Genomic DNA, 16,062 nt, shown 5'->3' with positions numbered 1-16,062 from the left:
TCTTTAACGGGTTGGGTTTTGGTTTGGTTCTTTTTTCATTCCTTTTTTTTTTTTTTTTTTTTTCTTCTCTGTGTCTTCTCTGAAGATGGGGATTCAGTGTCCCAAAAAGATGATATTTAGGAACATTCCTCTGCAGAAGACACACCGAGATTTATTGATGTCAATAAAGGAGGAAAAAAAGAGCCAGAGGGGAGGGAAAAGAAAAGAAGAAAAAGAAAGCAGTGTGTTGTGTGTGTGGCCAAGAAGGCCAATGGCATCCTGGGGTACATCAGGAAGAGTGTGATCAGCAGGTGTAGGGTGGTCATCCTGCCCCTCTGCTCTGCCCTGGGGAGGCCCCATCTGGAGCACTGGGTCTGGTTCTGGGCTCCCCAGTTCAAGAAGGACAGGGAACTGCTGGAGAGGGTACAGCAGGGGGCTACAAAGATGATGAGGGGCCTGGAGCATCTCTCTGATGAGGAGAGGCTGAGGGACTTGGGGCTTTTTAGTCTGGAGAAGGCTGAGGGGGGATCTGATCAACACCTATAAATACTTAAAGGGTGGGTGTCAGGAGGAAGGGGCCAGTCTTTTTTCGGTGGTGCCCAGGGACAGGCCAAGAGGAAATGGGCACAAACTTGAATATAAGAAGTTCTACGTAAACATGAGGAGGAACTTCTTCACTTTGAGGGTGGCAGAGCCCTGGAAGAGGCTGCCCAGAGAGGTGGTGGAGTCTCCATCTCTGGAGACATTCCAAACCCCATCTGGACACGTTCCTGTGGGACCTGCTCTGGGTGGACCTGCTTTGGCAGGGGGTTGGACTAGATGATCTCCAGAGGTCCCTTCCAACCCCATATCATTCTGTGACTCTGTGTTAAGATCACACGTATGAGCACCAGCGCTGCCCGCCGCCCGGTTTTCACGGGCCCCGTTCCACACCGCCCCGTCCCCCGCAGCCTCCCCCGGGGTCAGCACCGCGCCCGGTCGGGGACGTGCTTCAGGCCGGGAACCCACCGGCGACGCCGCGGCCGCTCGGGGCCCAGCGGGGCCCGGGTGATGCTCCGGCGGAGCAGAACCGCCCGCGGGCCCCTCCCTGCCAGGTGGCACCCGGCCACCGGCACCTCCCGCGGGCAGGAGCACCGGGGCGGAAGGCCACCGCCAGAGCCCTGTCCGGCCACCGGGATGGGCCGCGCTGGGCCCCGCCGCGTCCGGCGAGGGCGGGAGCGGCCCAGGAAGGTCCGGGCCGGCGGCTGGGCAGAGCCCGCCCCCACCGCGCTGCCACCCCGCCCTATGGGGTGACGGCCCCGGGGCCGGGATCGGCGGGCGGCGGCCGGGCCCTCACGGCGGCGCCCACCGAACCTTCCAGAAGGGCGGGCGCCGCCGGCCCGCGGAGCGGCGGGAGGACAGCGCCCCCTGGCGGCGCGGCGCGGCGGCGGGCCCCCTCGGCGGTGAATGATGCAACACCCCGCGCCGGTTGCCCCAATAGCTGGCGAGGGCCGCAGCGGTGTCCCCGCCCCTCGCCCCTGAGTGGCGGGGAGGCGGACCCGCCCCCTCCCTACCGCTCGCCGATTGGCTGCGCCCCGGCGCCCCGCCCCGCTGCCACGCGGCACCGCCTCCCTACGCGGCGCGCGGCCACGTGGACGGCGGCGCGGCCGCAGGCGGGATCCGGTGGGGCTGCCGGGACGGTCCGGTCCGGTTCGGTCCGTATCCGCATCCGCATCACCCCGGTCGGCTCCGCACCGCACCCGCTCCGCACCGCCATGAGCGTAGGGTTCATCGGGGCCGGGCAGCTCGCCTTCGCCCTGGCCAGGGGCTTCACGGCGGCAGGTGGGCCCGGGTCCCGAGGCGCGGGGGGCGGGGGGGTTGGAGGGAGGCGAGCCGCCCGGTCTGACGCGCGGTGCCGTTCGCAGGAGTCCTGGCCGCGCACAAGATAACGGCGAGCTCCCCGGACACCGACCTGCCCACCGTCAGCGGGCTGCGGGTGAGTCAGGGCGGGCGGGGGGCGGGCGGCGGCGACACCCCCCCACCCCCACCCCTCCCGCGGGCCGTCCCGGTCACAGCGGTCCCGTTTGTCCCCAACCGCTGCAGAAAATGGGCGTGAACTTCACGGTGAGCAACAAGGACACGGTGAAGAGCAGCGACGTCCTCTTCCTGGCCGTGAAGCCCCCCATCATCCCCTTCATCCTGGAGGAGGTGGGCCCCGACATCGAGCCCCGCCACATCGTGGTCTCCTGCGCGGCCGGCGTCACCATCAACTCTATCGAGAAGGTGAGGGGTGGCCGGAGCCGGCCGTGGTGACACCCGGTGTGGTGGCTGCCACAGGGCAGGAGCGTGCGGGAACTGGCCCAGAGCCCGTCCCGTCCGCCGGCCTCCAGGAACGAGGGACAGGCGTTACCTCTGCTCCCCGGGAATGGAATTCATGCCGCAGCCCGCTGGTGGCTGGCTCTGCCTGTCCTCACTCACCACAACAAGCTGTGAGAGCCTCTATGGCAGCTCTTCCATTACACGAGGGGCTATCGGATCTTTTCTCTCTCAGCAGAGGTGGGCCATCTCCCCATAATACCTGCAGACTTTGGTGCTAAAGTGTCTGCACGAGCTGTTTTGGAGACTCATGAGTTGGTGTGGAATGAGGTGTTCAGGGTATCGCTCCCAACAGTGGCTCGGTCCAGCTTCCTATTTGCTGGTACCACCAAGGACTTCACGTTGAAATTCTGGCTGCTTTGGCTCAGAGCAGGGAGTTTAGAATACAGGAATCTCGCTTTTCCTTCTCCTTGTGTTGTTCTTGCCCCTGGAGAGCCCCTTCCTGTCTAGCCTGTTTGGTACGGCAAATATGCACTAAAGCTCATTTCTCTCTCTCTCTCTTTCTCTGTCTCTCCAATAATCTTCTGCCCTAAGAAACTCTCTACCTTCTGCCCCACACCAAAAGTGATCAGGTGCATGACCAACACCCCTGTGATTGTCCGGGAAGGTGCTACAGTCTATGCCACTGGGACTCACGCGGATGTGGAGGATGGGAAGCTCTTGGAACAACTGATGGCCAGCGTAGGCTTCTGCACCGAGGTGGAAGAGGACCTGATCGATGCCGTAACGGGGCTCAGCGGCAGTGGCCCTGCGTATGTACGTGCTGCTTCCCCAGCTGGCGACAGTCGTGGGGAGGGCAGTGGGCTTTGCACTCTGTGAAAGTCTTTGCAACTTCAGTTTGTCATTTCTTGTTTTTCTGGTCACTCGCATTCGCGGTGGGACACGTAATCCAGGTATCCAGTTTATAACCAGTGTGGGTCAACAACAAAAGTCCCGTTACCAGTCGGATGAGTCTGAAGTCCGCAGCCAGCGTGCAGTGTCCACATATCCATGTTGCAAAACATGGGCCTGTAGTTAGTATGACCCAGACGCTGGATTTCTCCCATTCCCACCTTCCTGAGCTGGAACCGGTTGCAGGGGGGTGGGGGGGAAAGCCTGGCAGGGCACCCATGCAGAAAGGGGGAGGGTTTTGTCAAGTCTGTAAGCAACAGAAGTCACAGAGTGATCCTGGAGCCCCAGATTCTCTCCTCCCTGAGAACATCAGTCTTGGGGTAGAGACATTCCGTCACCTTCTTCCTCTCTCTGGTCTCAGGCGTTCACTGCCCTGGATGCTCTGGCGGATGGGGGAGTGAAAATGGGACTTCCCCGCCGGCTGGCCGTTCGACTCGGAGCACAGGCTTTGCTGGTCAGTATCTCCTGCCCCACAACACGTGTGAGTCTGTGCAGGCTCTGTGCAGAGTATTCTGCACATCGCACTTTGAAATTATCTCAGTCCTTTTAGTGAATCTACTTAAAAAACCCCTGTGTTTGGTTTGACTGCACGCAGGTTCCCGATGAGGGGGTGTAGGAGGCGTCCGCAGCAATCTGCTGGCGCTGATGGTGGTGTGGGAGCTGGGGCCTGGGGAGCCGTGACCCCCCTGCGGGTATTTTCAGCTCTGAAAAGCGTTTTGGCAGCCTGCTAATGGCTCTCGGGCAGGAGCCTGGGTTTGCCCACTGTGAGTGTCGGGTGCTGCTCTGTGCAGGGGAGAACAGGAGTATCTGACAACCGGTTCCTCCGTCAGAGCCCTGGCAGCTGTTTTCTCTTCCTCCTTCCAGGGTGCTGCCAAAATGCTGTTAGAATCTGAGCAGCATCCTGGGCAGCTGAAGGACAACGTCTGCTCGCCTGGGGGAGCCACCATCCATGCCCTGCACTTCCTGGAGAGCGGTGGCTTCCGCTCGCTCCTCATCAACGCTGTGGAGGCATCCTGCATCCGGACAAGGTGGGCACCTAGGAAGTCCTAAAGAGCCCGCAAAACGTGTGCCCTGTCTCCTCCTTTTCCTATGTCTTTCTCTCCCACCATCCCATTGCAGGGAGCTGCAGCATCTGGCAGACCAAGAGAAGATCTCCCCAGCAGCCATAAAGAAGACTTTGTTGGATAAGGTGAAGCTGGAGTCTCCTTCTTTGTCCCTGGCATCTGCCACCAAAGTCAGTCTGTTCACCAATAAGAGCCACAGCAGCAAGAAGAACTGACCAGACTCCAGACTCCATCAGTCTTCTCTGTGCCCTTTCTTTTTTATCTAAGGAAAAACGCTCACTCTGGATGTTGGTGTCCCCCGTACCTGGCTCTGGGCTCGCAGCAGCTGTGGGGCAGGGTGACACTGTAGAAGAGGGTCTTTAACCTGTAGCGGGGTTGATGCAAACTGTCCCCGGCGTTGCTGTTCTCTGTTGGGCAGGGGTGATACCATCATCAGAGCTTCAACAAGGGCACTGCTTGTCCAGAAGCCTTGGATGCTTCTGGGGCTCAGGCAGTGTTTGTGGTGTCTCATGCGGAAATGGTTTCTAATGGGACTTTTTAAGAAGTTTCAGAACGCCTTTTGGTCTCAAAAGGTTTGAGCCAGGCCTGGACCCCTCTTGTCCCCTCTTGCATCTGCTGTCAGAGCTTGTGTCCTGTCGCTGTCTTTATTAGCTAGAGCAGATGCTGCCACACCAATGCAATGCGTTAGAGGCTGGGCCCTAAAGCACCTCTCAGAAGGGACCAAAGTGCTTCTGCCCCGTCTCCCATCTGCCTTTTGAGAGACGGACGGTGTGAGCCTCTGGACCGCACTCCGTTTCTTTGCTGGCCACCCCTCTCTGCTCTGTCTGGTTTGGGGAACCATGAACTGCTCTCCCTGTCCCTCCTTTGCTGCCAGCCTGGCTTGGGTGGTTGGAGGGGCAGTGAGTGCTCGTTTTTCCCTGTCTCTGGCACCTCTTTGTACTCTCGATGGTCAGAATCTGCTCCCGCACACCCGTGGGAACGTTCCAGCGTCACTGTGCTCCCTCATGCTCTCCTTGCTTTTTGCACTGCTCCTGGGGCAGGCCGGGAGAAGAGATGAAGTCATGGACAACCTCCTCCGGAGAAAGGCACCTTCTGCACCATTCCCTTAGACTCAAGCAGGGTTTGTACCCAGGTGCTGGGACGCTGCCTTGGGAGCAGGGCTCTTCCTCGGCACCTTTCCTTGCACCAGGCTGTGCCTCCTTCTTGGGCTGCAGTCTTGATGTCTGTTGACAGTGGCTGCTCTGCTTCAGCTTGTGCAGTCAGCCGTGTTGTGGTGGACTGATTGTCCCTTCCAGACAGCATTTCTCCCAGCAGAGCCCCTGGGCTGGTGAAATCCAGGACAGCAGCCCTCGGTGTCACCTTATGTTGGCACAGTTGTGGCTCTCTGGTATTTTCTAGACAGTTTCTTTGAAGGTGTTGCACTGCTAATGGCTAGAAGGGGAAAATACCTAGAAAGAAGTTGGAGGCTGCTTCATGCAGTTGCACTCCTAGTTCCATAGAATACAAGACTAAAGGGAAGCACTGAGTCATCTGGTCTGGCCTGTGGCTCCAATCTTGCCCCATCTCACCTGGCTTGTCCTGCATGGGACCTGGAAGGAAAGTCAGTCTCTGCTTGACACAAAAGAGGTTTAGGGAGGACTTGAGAATGCCTGATGCCTGTCCAGTAACAAGAACCTGCTTGGTGAAACACATCCAGATGACTAGGCTTTTGCAGAGGAGGAAGACCTTTGCTGTTCTGGTCTAGAGAATTTCCCAAGCCTGACTCAAATTTATGAGAAAGAAACAGCAGCAAAGTGTGAGGTCTAAAAGCAGTGGTCCCTTCTGCCCCTGAAACTCCAGGTAGCCACTACCTGTGGTAGCCACAAGCGGAGGGTGGCCCTGCTGGACACCAGTGCCAGCAGGAGCTGTGCTGTATTGAGGCAACGCAGCTCCTCCTCTCTGGGCGCTCAGGAAAGGGAGGAATGAGGGGTGTAGACTCAAATGGCAGAAGGGACCAACGCTTTGATCAGACAGAAGGTGGAATACAGCTCATCTAGAAGGACAAGTAACCTTTCCTTCAGGCACAGTCTGGGGAGCCAGCCCCAGAACAGCAGCAAAGATTTTCTACTATTTTCTGTGATTTCTTCATAGCCAATGTCCCTGCATGGCTTCCTTGCCTCTCTCCTTTTCTCCCAGAGTCCTGTCCCAAGCCAGAAACCTGCACAAAGCGTGCAAGCTGCTGCTATTGCTTCCACAGGGCTGTGGTGGGACCAACGGGCTGGAGGGGATGGAATGGATTTGGGTGGATAACTGTCGTACTGTAGTCTACCTTGGGGTGTACTGGGGAGTGCTGGTGAAAGGAGGGCATTTAAGATGGTCTTATTGTCTCCTGAGGAATCTGGGACCTGCAGGTGATGCGGGAAAAGCATTTTGATACTGATGCAGAGGCTGCCAAAGGTGCTAGTAATGTTAAAGCATTTTTAGTTGTTAAGCTTTTGGCTGGTGGCAGGGATATGACCCTATAGACATGACAGATGGTTACTCCACATAATAAACTGCTTTGACAGAGCTGTGGCTAATCCTGGCTGTTTGGAGCAGGTCTCTCTCGCCTCTGGCGGTGGCCGTGGGGTCCTTGCTGCCCGCAGTGGGTGTGCTCGAGTCGTGCTGCAAACCCCGCTGTGAGGCTGGTTTGTCTGGGTGTGGGACTGGGAAGCGCATCAGCCCGTTTCTCCTCATCACCCTCGGTTCCCGAGCAACGACACGAAAGTTGTTCTAGGGCCCTGCAAGTTTTCGGAGCCTTAGAGGACTGAAGGAGGAAAGCCTTCCAGCTGAAATCTGACGTGAAGGACCCGGAGCACGAATCCTTCTCAGAGTATCCCAACCCTTTAGGCTTTCTAGTGGTTCTGCCACTATGTACAAGGTTCCATGGGAGGTGAGTGGGTGCTGCGTGTGCCTGCACTTCCCCGCTCAGAAGCTGTGAATACCCCGTGCACAGGCCAAGCTGGAAGTCAGTCAGATGAAGTACTGGCTGCTGCAAAATGAAAGGGAGCGTTGCAGAAAGAGTTTCCACTTGGCTGATAAAGTGCGATGCGGAATAAAAGGAAGGATGGCTGAGCTTGAGCCCCTCCACAGGGACGCTTACGGGCTGCCCCTGTGTACCCCCAGAGAGGCAGAGCTATGGATGAACTTCCTAGGTGCTGGTAGACCTGTAACTGGGCTGGCCACCACAGCAGATGGAAAACCCAGCCCGTGAAGGGCTAGAAAAGAGCCCCACAGGACTCACGTTCACGTCCCCTGTATGCACGGCAGAGAACAGCGGTGCTGCTGCTGAACTCCCAACGGCCCAGGCCGTTTCCTCCTTAGGAGCACGCTTTCTCCATGATGCGGCCTTAGCTCCCGTGTGCCCAGTTTCAGTGCTCCACCTTCCACTTGTCGCTCGCCCTTCTCTGCTGTACTCATCTTGTCAGCCCTGCTTTGCTTCTAGCACAGCGGTACATGCGGTAGGCACCAGTATTGCTGTGTTACGGGCAGGGTGACACCCGCAGCAGGCCAGGCACGACCTGGGAGAGCAGTATTTCACAGCAGAAGAGCCAGCCCCGGTCTCGGTGCTTCTCAGCCGGGGCTTCGGCACCGTCACCGGTGCCCGGGGGAGCTGCTGCGGAGCCTCTGCATCAACTCAGCGCTTTCGGTGGAGACCTCGCTGCTCCTCCGCGCAGTTTCGGCAGCTCTAGGGAACTGTGGGTGCAGCAAAGGGGACAGCAGAGCTGCACACACACACACCCCCCCTTACAGCCCCCCCCCTTACAGCCCCCTCAGATGCCCGGTCCTGCCGTGGGAGGCCGCCCGGCAGCACCACCACCACCACCACCACCCCCCCCGCCACTGCCGATCCACCGGGGCCCGGGCGGGGCAAGGCTCGCCTCGGTCCGGCGGGGGGAGGCCGCACCGGCTGGGGCTATGGAAACCCCGCCGTCGCGGGATCGGTGCGTGCGGGAGGGGCCCGGTCCCGGTCCCGCCACCGCCCCTTTAAGGCGCCGCCTCCCAAGCGCCGCCGCGTCCCCCTTAAGGCCCGGGGCGGTTGCGCCGGGCGCTTCATGAATGGAGCCACGTGACCCAAACATCACGTGACGCGTCCGTGAGCGGCGGCGGCGGCGGCTCGCGGCGTCCCGGTCCCTCCCAGCGCGGCCTCCCCGCCCGGCCCGGCCCCGGCGGCCCCGTCAGGAGGTGAGCGCTACCGGCGGCGGCGGGCGGAGGCGGGTGCGGCCCGGGCGGCGGGCGCGGCCCTGGCACCGGGCGGGGCGGGGCGGCGGGCCGGTCCCCGGGGGCGGGCCGGGGCGGGGCGGGCGCGGCGGGCCCGGGATGGCGGCCGGGGCCGCGGGTCGGTGGGGGCCGCGCGGGGCCGCCGCCGCTGACTCACGGCGGGGGTTCCGGGGCCGCGGCCGCTCCGGCGCCGCCCGCCCCGCCCGGGTCCCCGCCCCGCGGCCGCGCAACAGGTGCGCGGGGCCGCCGGCCCGGCCCCGGCCCCGCCCGCCGCTTCCCGGGGCACCGCGGGCGCCTCCCGCCCCGGCGGACCGGCTGCCCCGGGGCCCTGCTGCGACCCCGGGCGCTCAGCCCTCGCCGAGCCCGGCGCGGCCGCGGCCTGGCCCGCGGCGGGTGGCCGCTCCCGGCAGGGGCGGTGGCCCCGCGGGTTCCCCGGTGACCGTCCTCCCCGACCTGCTCCCGCCGCGGGCGGCCTCCTCGCTCGGTGATTTTCCTCCCGAGCAGCGGAGGCGAAGGTCGAGCGGGCGGCGGGTCACGGGTGGCGTCTCGCCCGTGGCCGTTTCCTGGCGTGGGGGCTCGGCCGCGGGGGGGGATGGAGGCGCTCACCGCTGCCCTCCCCTTGCCGGGGCCAGGCCCACCGGGAGGAAGCCGAGGGGACCCCGTGCGAGGTTCTGGCCCCCGTTCCGTGGGGGCCTGCGGGCTCGCCGCCCACCGGAGCCCCTGGAACGGGCTGGGACCGGGGGTCTGCTCGGTGCTGCAGCGTCATCGGAGCAGAGGGGGTCCCCCCTGCAGTGGGAAGCGAAGCCTCTCCGGTGGGACCGTGGAGCAGGCTGTGACCGGCACCGAGTGCCCATGTGTGTGCATGGGGGGGTGGGTCTCCATGTCTAGAGCCTCTGCCCGGGACAGGCCGTGTCTGTGGGGACAGGAGGGCACCGCAGGAGGCTGGGAGGGGGCTCCGAGAGCCACCTCATTCCTTTATCCGCGTCAGCAGAGTTCAGGCCGTCCGATGGGCAGATCCCCGGAAGGAAGAACTGCTGTTGAGCTGCCTTGGGTGGGATTTGGGATCACCAGGGGACCCCCATGGGGAGAGGGGGGAGGGCTCAGGAGAAGGGCTGTCCTGACTCAGTGTGTAACTCGGGGGGGGGGTGTCACCCCGTTTGTTTGGGTTCCTGGGGGGGCTGTGTGAGCTGACTCAGAAGAAAGCAAAATAAACAAGAGTATGAAATCCACACCAGGAGAGAGCGTTCCCGTGCGGCGTGCCCGCCTGCTGCTGGCAAACCACGCTCCTCCGCCCGCCCGGTGCCACCACGGAGCCCCTTGTGGGGCACAGCCCCTTCCCCTGCCCCCGGGTCCCTACCTGAGGGGTCTCCCGCCCGCCTTCCCTCCCTCCCGGCGCCGTCCCCGGGCCAGCCTGCGCTGGAAGGGGTGACGTCACCGTGTTTACACGGGGCTCGTGGCACGGTTCTGCGATCAGGAATGTGGAGAATGGGGCCTGCGTTGACTCATGCGCGGTGCTGTCGCCTCCCTTGTGCTGCCTCCGAGCCGAGGAGAGAATTGGCTGCGCTTGTGCTGAGTTCAGGCCTTTTGAGCTCTGGGGAAATGTGTTGAGGCTGCATTTTCTTCGTTGCAGTCATCGCGTTTGGCACTTTTCAGCGTGATCTTTCTTCAGGAAGCGATCAAAAGCTGAGCAATCAGCAGTCTGGAGAGTTAGGCCAAGTTTGGTCTCTATCCTGGTGCCAGTTCTCTGGGTGTCCTCTCTGCGAGCTGCCAAATAGCCCTGTCTCTGATCCTTCAAACGGGACCTAAAAAATAGCCAACAACGAGCCTTTGGGTTGTTCTTCCCCTTCTGACTGACTTGTGCGTTGCTGTGTCTCGTTTTGATGCCCTTGGGAAGGGGGACCTGGATGGCGCAGGCCCCCCGGCGTGTTCCCCAGCCCGCCCCGAGATGCTCTGTTCCCAACACCCTGCCTGAGGCCGCACGTTTGCTGCCTGGTTTGTTTTATTTCAGCTCTGCTGTAACGAAGGAAGCTTGAGTGCTTGCCAGGCAGCTGGGAATTCTTCAGTGCCACAAGGCAAACACATTTTGGTGGTCTTGCTGGCCACACCTGCCCTCAGCTGCGTGCGCTCGCCGGAGAGGTGCTGTGGGGGTGACATTACCGGTGTCCCCAGCTATTCCCTTCCTTCTCCCCTCTCCACAGCAGCCGCGTTCTTTGCTACAAGTAGGAGCAGAGCAAAGAAATACAACGGTATGGGAAAGAGGGAAGAACGGGTTTTATGAAGCCGTTGTCCGTGCGCTGTCCCTCCTGTGTCAGCCTGCTGCTCTGCAGCTCCCTTCCGTGGATGGCAAAGTGACCCTTTCCGCACCGGCACGGTCGGGCTGTAGCGGACGTCTCGCTGGAAGCATTGTCCTCTGGGTATAAATAGCCTCCCTGCTGGCAGGCTGGAGGCTTTGGGAGTGTCTCTGCTGGTGTCCCGGGGAACGCTGACCCCGTTCACCTCTAATAGGTGGTAGATGCATTGCGGGGAGCCTGCGCCACAGCTGCTAGAAGAGCATAAATTCGTATTTGCTGACTTGTGCATCTGGTTCTTGGCTACGACTGTACACCAGTGCCTCTTACACTGAGCAAAGCGGTAGCACACACAGTTTTTGTTGACTGTTTGGCATTGGAGAGACAAAAGGTGCAGAGGTGTCTGTAGACCATGCTTGTACAGGAACCCTTGCCTTGCTGAAGGAGGTGTGGGGTTCCTGGCTGTTTGAGGCGAGTAGTATCTGAGCGGATGAATTAATTGGGCAGTGCAGTAGTACTTTGAAATAAAGCCTGAGGGGAGAGGTATGTGGGGACAGGAGAGGAGCTCGGGCATGTCTCCTGTGGCAATGAAGGGGTTTGCTCTCCTCTGGTTTTGGTCGCCTTTTATCTTTGTTTTCTTAGGAACATACCTTGGCTCTGAAGGGAGGGAGAAGGTGGGTCTGTGACCTGGCAGTGCAGGGACAGATAGGGGCTTTCTCACAGAAGAGACCCACAGCTGGGGTCCGCTCTGCGAGACCAGGAAAGGTGAAGGCTGCTGAGGCATCAGCCCAAATTCGTGATGGGATTTCCTTGTGGTGCAGTATTGAGTTATCCTCCTGCTCCTTGGGAACGGTTGGGTGCAGAAATTTGACTTGAACCTGGATGTGGTGGCTTTCCTGGGAAGGAGAAAAAGTTTTGGAGAGTCGCGAGCGCAGCAGTGGTGCCCAGCAAGGGGTGTCGTGGAGGCAAAAGCTTCCCCTGTGCTCCCTGCCCAGGGTCACCTGTTCTTGAACCATACGGGCTTGGGTCCTTGGGGTACCTGGGGTCTGGTAGGACTCCTGTCCTGGGGGGTTTCTGGGCCGTGCTTGGGCACCCATGGGAAGGGCGCTGGAGCTACGGCTGCCGTGCTGTGCCTGGGAGTGACAGGGATAAGGCTGGGAGCAGGAGCCGCAGCGAGCCGGTGTGCTGAGTCAGCATGACTGGCCCCGAGCAGCTCTGCTCTGGACACAGCCCGCTGCCTGCCAGGCTATTTTTAAAAATGTGGCTTCCGTGTATTCTGACTCCTCCTAGTTTTTTAATTTCCCCCACCCCAAGCGAAAAAAAACAAAACCAAAACAGCATTGTCACAAAGTCACTGTGGGAGTAGGGGTGTGGAAGGGCAGCAGTTTCTGCTTGGGGACAGAATCTGCCGCTTGTGAGTTCAGCTCAGGCGGGTGTTTGTCGAGTGTCACCTGAGGAGGAGGGGTGGGATGTACAGCCGCACGGGGCATCGCTGCTGGACCCGGCTGTGGGGGTGTTGCGGGGTCTGCTGTGTCCTGGGGGGCTAACCTGTCCTTCCTTCCCTTCCAGAACCTGATTGACAAGGCTGTCGTGTTATGACGACCCCCAACAAAGGAAACAAGGCCTTGAAGGTAAAGCGGTGGGCGGAGGAACGGGGCACGGGTGGCAGGTGCACCTGCTCTAGGTCTCACAAGCGTGTGCCGCCTTCTCTTCCAGGTGAAGCGGGAGCCAGGCGAGAATGGGACCAGCTTGACAGACGAGGAGCTGGTGACCATGTCTGTGCGGGAGCTGAACCAGCATCTGCGGGGCCTGTCGAAGGAGGAGATCATCCAGCTGAAGCAGCGTCGGCGCACGCTGAAGAACCGGGGCTACGCAGCCAGCTGCAGGGTCAAGCGCGTTACCCAGAAGGAGGAACTGGAGAAGCAGAAGGCAGAGCTGCAGCAAGAAGTGGAGAAGCTGGCCTCTGAGAACGCCAGCATGAAAATGGAACTCGATGCTCTCCGCTCCAAATACGAGGCTCTCCAGAACTTCGCCAGAACCGTGGCCCGGAGCCCCGTGACCCCTGCGCGGGGGCCTCTCTCCTCCAGTATGGGGCCCCTCGTCCCTGGCAAGGTTGCTACCACTAGTGTCATCACGATAGTGAAATCCAAAACGGACGCCCGGTCTTAGTGAAGCGAGTGTTGCCTGAGCTTGTCTGTGCAGGGCAATTAGGCACAAAACCAGCCTGGAATCCCCAAAGCACAAACCCTCCCCACACGGGTCCGGGTTCCTTCTACTTGGCCCAGGACTGGCCTGCTGATCACTCCAGTTTTGTTTTGTTGTGTCCAGATTGGTATGAGCAGTGGTGACGCGTCCCTTGTCCTGTGCAGACAGAGCCTCCCGCCCCGCACTCTGTAGCCCTCGGGACAGACTGTGAGATCTTGGTTTTTCCAGCCAAAGAAAGTCTGTGCAGCGTGGCTGACGGCGGGGCGACGGCAGGGCCGGAGGGGAGGCTTTCTTCCCAGGGGCCAGGAACCCTGGTTTTCGGTCGCTTCCAAAGGCTTTATTTCATTACTCTTCCAGGTGGTGCATCTCGGCGCCTGAACCTGCTGCTTGTGTCTCCTTTGGTACCCATAGTCGCAGTTGGGGTGTTCTGTGTAATAGGTTTTTATTCCTTTCTAGGTGTGCCTCTGTGCCCTGACAGCGGGTTTTCCCTCAGACGTGCGTTGCGTTAGCCGTGTAAACTAGCAGTGCTGGAAAGGAAGGTGCTGCCGCGGCCCCTGCCCTTGCCCCGGCGATGGGGAGGGGGACGGGCTGGGGCCCAGCACCCCGGGGGAGGGAGGGACGGTACCGTGTCGACTGCAGGCCGGTTTTGTGCCTAATGCGTTGCACTGAACAAGACCAAAATCACTAGTCGTTCCCGTGTTTTGAGGGTATCAAGTGTCTCTAGTGTGATGGTTTACACAACCAGTTAAATAGCCCTTTATTTAAAGAGAGAAACATCATTTTAAGAGTTATTAAATTATCTAAGTTTAAAATTAAAATCAGACAGAAGAGAGAGCGTATTTATAGTCAGCTTTTTTATCTGAGAGGGCGAGAATATTTGACCATATGAATGGGGAAATATTCTCGGAGACTTTGCTAGTTAAAAGTTAATAAATAAATAATTTTAAAGTTTCTCATGAACCTCCCGCAAACTGTTTGTGGCTCTGAGGTTAGTTTTTATAAAGAGTTATCAGACTTTATTTATAAAACTTAGAAAAAAAAAAAAAAAAAAAAAGACAAAAAAAGAGGCAAGTCCTGTTTGATATCTTTTTGCAATTGTACCAAAAGTGACTTATTCTCGACCTTGCTGGCTTCCGTTGTGTCCCCTCGTGTTGCGCTCTCTGTGCTCTCGGAGCTCTCGCGTGGCGCTGTGCTGTGGTGGTGCCAGTGGCTGCCTTTGCCGTCTGCTGTCGTTTCGTGCTGCCGTCATTTTCCCGAAGCTCAGCCCCAGAGATGGAGCTGGAATCTCTCCCAAGTCCTCCAGAAGGATTCTGGCACACTAGGCAAAGGGACCGCTGTTCTTGAAGGCGAAAAGGAGTGGCTGGTTCAAGGAGGTAGTGATGCCTGCCCAGAAAATGCTGCTTTGCTGCAGGAGCTGAGCAGCCGACAGCGGGGAGCTCCGTTACCTGAACGGGGAGAACGTTGTGCTTTCCTTCCCCTGGCAAAGCTGGTAGAGATGTAACACAAGGGAGAATTGTCCAAGTTCAGGAGGAGACTGGTGGGATTTAACTCTGGAATTGGATCCTGTGGTCAGAATGGGTGTTGCTCTTGTGGCTCGCCTGACGAGGGGTGACCTGCCTGCCTTCTGGGCAGCGCGGGACCAGTCCTGACTGTCTGCACAGTACTGAGAATTGAGCTGTGGCAATGGTTACTGTCTTTCCTGGTGCAGCTTCTGTCCGTGGGTGTTGGAAGCGGGCTTAGACCTACAGCTGTGCGACGCAGCTGAGAAGCTATTTGTGGCCAGGCTCCATTTCCACAAACACTTTGATCCCCCCCTCTCCCTTCCCCAAAGATTTGAGCTGATTACTGGGTTGTTTTAGAGAAGCAGGAGGTGGGGGTGAAGTCCATGTGATCTCCTGGCTGTGGATGGGGACAGACCAGGATGGCACAAGCGAAATTGCAGTCTTGCAGGGAGGCGTGATTTTTGGTGGTTTTTGGTGGTGTGTTTCTCACGTAGCTGAGCCCACGCTGCCGTCCTCTGGGCTGAGGAGCAGATAAACCTGATGAGAGCCGGAGTGTGGCAGGAGAGGAGCAGGTAGTTGGTTGGGATTTCCTGCTGGAGGGAAAGATCAGCTTTGCTCTGATTGATTGGGAGTTTATGAAGAAGCTGTTTGGGATGCTTTTCCTAGTGAACTTCCTGGATGAGGAGCGGGTTAGAACGTCGCCTGCAGGCCTCCCCCTTCCAGCCCTGGGCTTTCTCTTCCCTGAGCTGAAGTGTCGGACGTGCTGCCTCCCAGCCGTTCATCAGAGGGGCTGCGCACTGAGCAGTAACCTTTGTCTTCCAGCTGGTGAGGTGGTGCCTGGAAGAGGTGAGATGTTTCAAAACACGGAGACCTCCAGTTGGCCTGGGGTGTCAGTCCCAACCCCGTCCCTCCTGGAACCAGCCTGAGATTGAACCTAGAGCCTGTTTCTGAACCCAGCTGGGTGAGCAGCCACGGCTTTGTGTATGGGGCTGGGTAGGAACTGAGCTCCAGGGACTTAAAGTGTGAGGAAGGCCCCATCAACAGAGCAGGTGACGGGTGATCCTGCAGCCATGGTGCACTTGCTTCCGTTGTATTCCGCAGCAAGGAATGTCCAGGCCCTTCTCTGCCTGCTGGGCAGCAGCGGCGCTGCTTTGGAGTGAGACCGTGAGTCAGGAGGACAGAGCAGGCGGCAGCACCGACTCCACCAGATGTTAATGCTGTTGTTTTTCCTCCCCTGTGCTCTGCTTGCTGGCTCGTGGCCCCAGCCTGCTCCGAGTGGCCCCAGGGTGTTCGATGAGGACACTCACGTAGTGGGGAGCAGGGGCAAAGCCATGGCTGAAGGGCGGCTGTGTGGCAAACGAGCTCTGCGGGCGCTGGGCTGGCTGTCAGCGGGGGATTTGGTCCCCTTGAGCGCCGCTTCCCTGTGCTAGCGTTTTGGTTTTGTTCTCAGTGAAGTGCTGGACCCCGAGTGATGTATTTCTGCAGTGTCCGAGGAGTCTCCCGTCCTGCCCCGGGGAACCCGGTCCCCTGCCAGCCGGC

At 59.4% G+C, this 16,062-nt stretch overlaps 2 protein-coding genes across 2 annotated transcripts; both read left to right on the top strand.

The window, feature by feature from the left end:
• The first annotated feature begins 1,602 nt into the window (after window positions 1-1,602).
• Window positions 1,603-6,839, top strand: PYCR1 (pyrroline-5-carboxylate reductase 1). Its single transcript, XM_074160076.1, has 7 exons — window positions 1,603-1,800; window positions 1,884-1,954; window positions 2,062-2,241; window positions 2,869-3,090; window positions 3,587-3,679; window positions 4,090-4,253; window positions 4,345-6,839. Exons 1-7 carry the CDS (start codon window positions 1,734-1,736, stop codon window positions 4,502-4,504), a joined length of 957 nt encoding a protein of 318 aa, XP_074016177.1. The 5' UTR covers window positions 1,603-1,733; the 3' UTR covers window positions 4,505-6,839.
• Window positions 6,840-12,411: 5,572 nt separating this feature from the next.
• On the top strand, window positions 12,412-12,985 carry MAFG (MAF bZIP transcription factor G). The gene is made up of 2 exons (XM_074160236.1): window positions 12,412-12,447; window positions 12,533-12,985. The coding sequence occupies exons 1-2, from the start codon at window positions 12,412-12,414 to the stop codon at window positions 12,983-12,985; spliced, it is 489 nt and encodes a 162-aa protein (XP_074016337.1).
• Window positions 12,986-16,062: the final 3,077 nt, after the last annotated feature.

Source organism: Numenius arquata, chromosome 17 (assembly GCF_964106895.1).
Source record: "Numenius arquata chromosome 17, bNumArq3.hap1.1, whole genome shotgun sequence".
Lineage (NCBI taxonomy): Eukaryota > Metazoa > Chordata > Aves > Charadriiformes > Scolopacidae > Numenius > Numenius arquata.
This window is presented reverse-complemented; position numbering and strand designations above follow the sequence as displayed.

Coding starts and splice junctions, on each gene's coding strand:
- MAFG (XM_074160236.1), top strand. CDS start 12,412: ATGACGACCCCCAACAAAGGAAACAAGGCCTTGAAG. Junction 12,448..12,532: donor AAGGAAACAAGGCCTTGAAG/GTAAAGCGGTGG, acceptor CTTCTCTTCCAG/GTGAAGCGGGAGCCAGGCGA.
- PYCR1 (XM_074160076.1), top strand. CDS start 1,734: ATGAGCGTAGGGTTCATCGGGGCCGGGCAGCTCGCCTTCGCCCTGGCC. Junction 1,801..1,883: donor CAGGGGCTTCACGGCGGCAG/GTGGGCCCGGGT, acceptor TGCCGTTCGCAG/GAGTCCTGGCCGCGCACAAG. Junction 3,091..3,586: donor GCGGCAGTGGCCCTGCGTAT/GTACGTGCTGCT, acceptor CTCTGGTCTCAG/GCGTTCACTGCCCTGGATGC.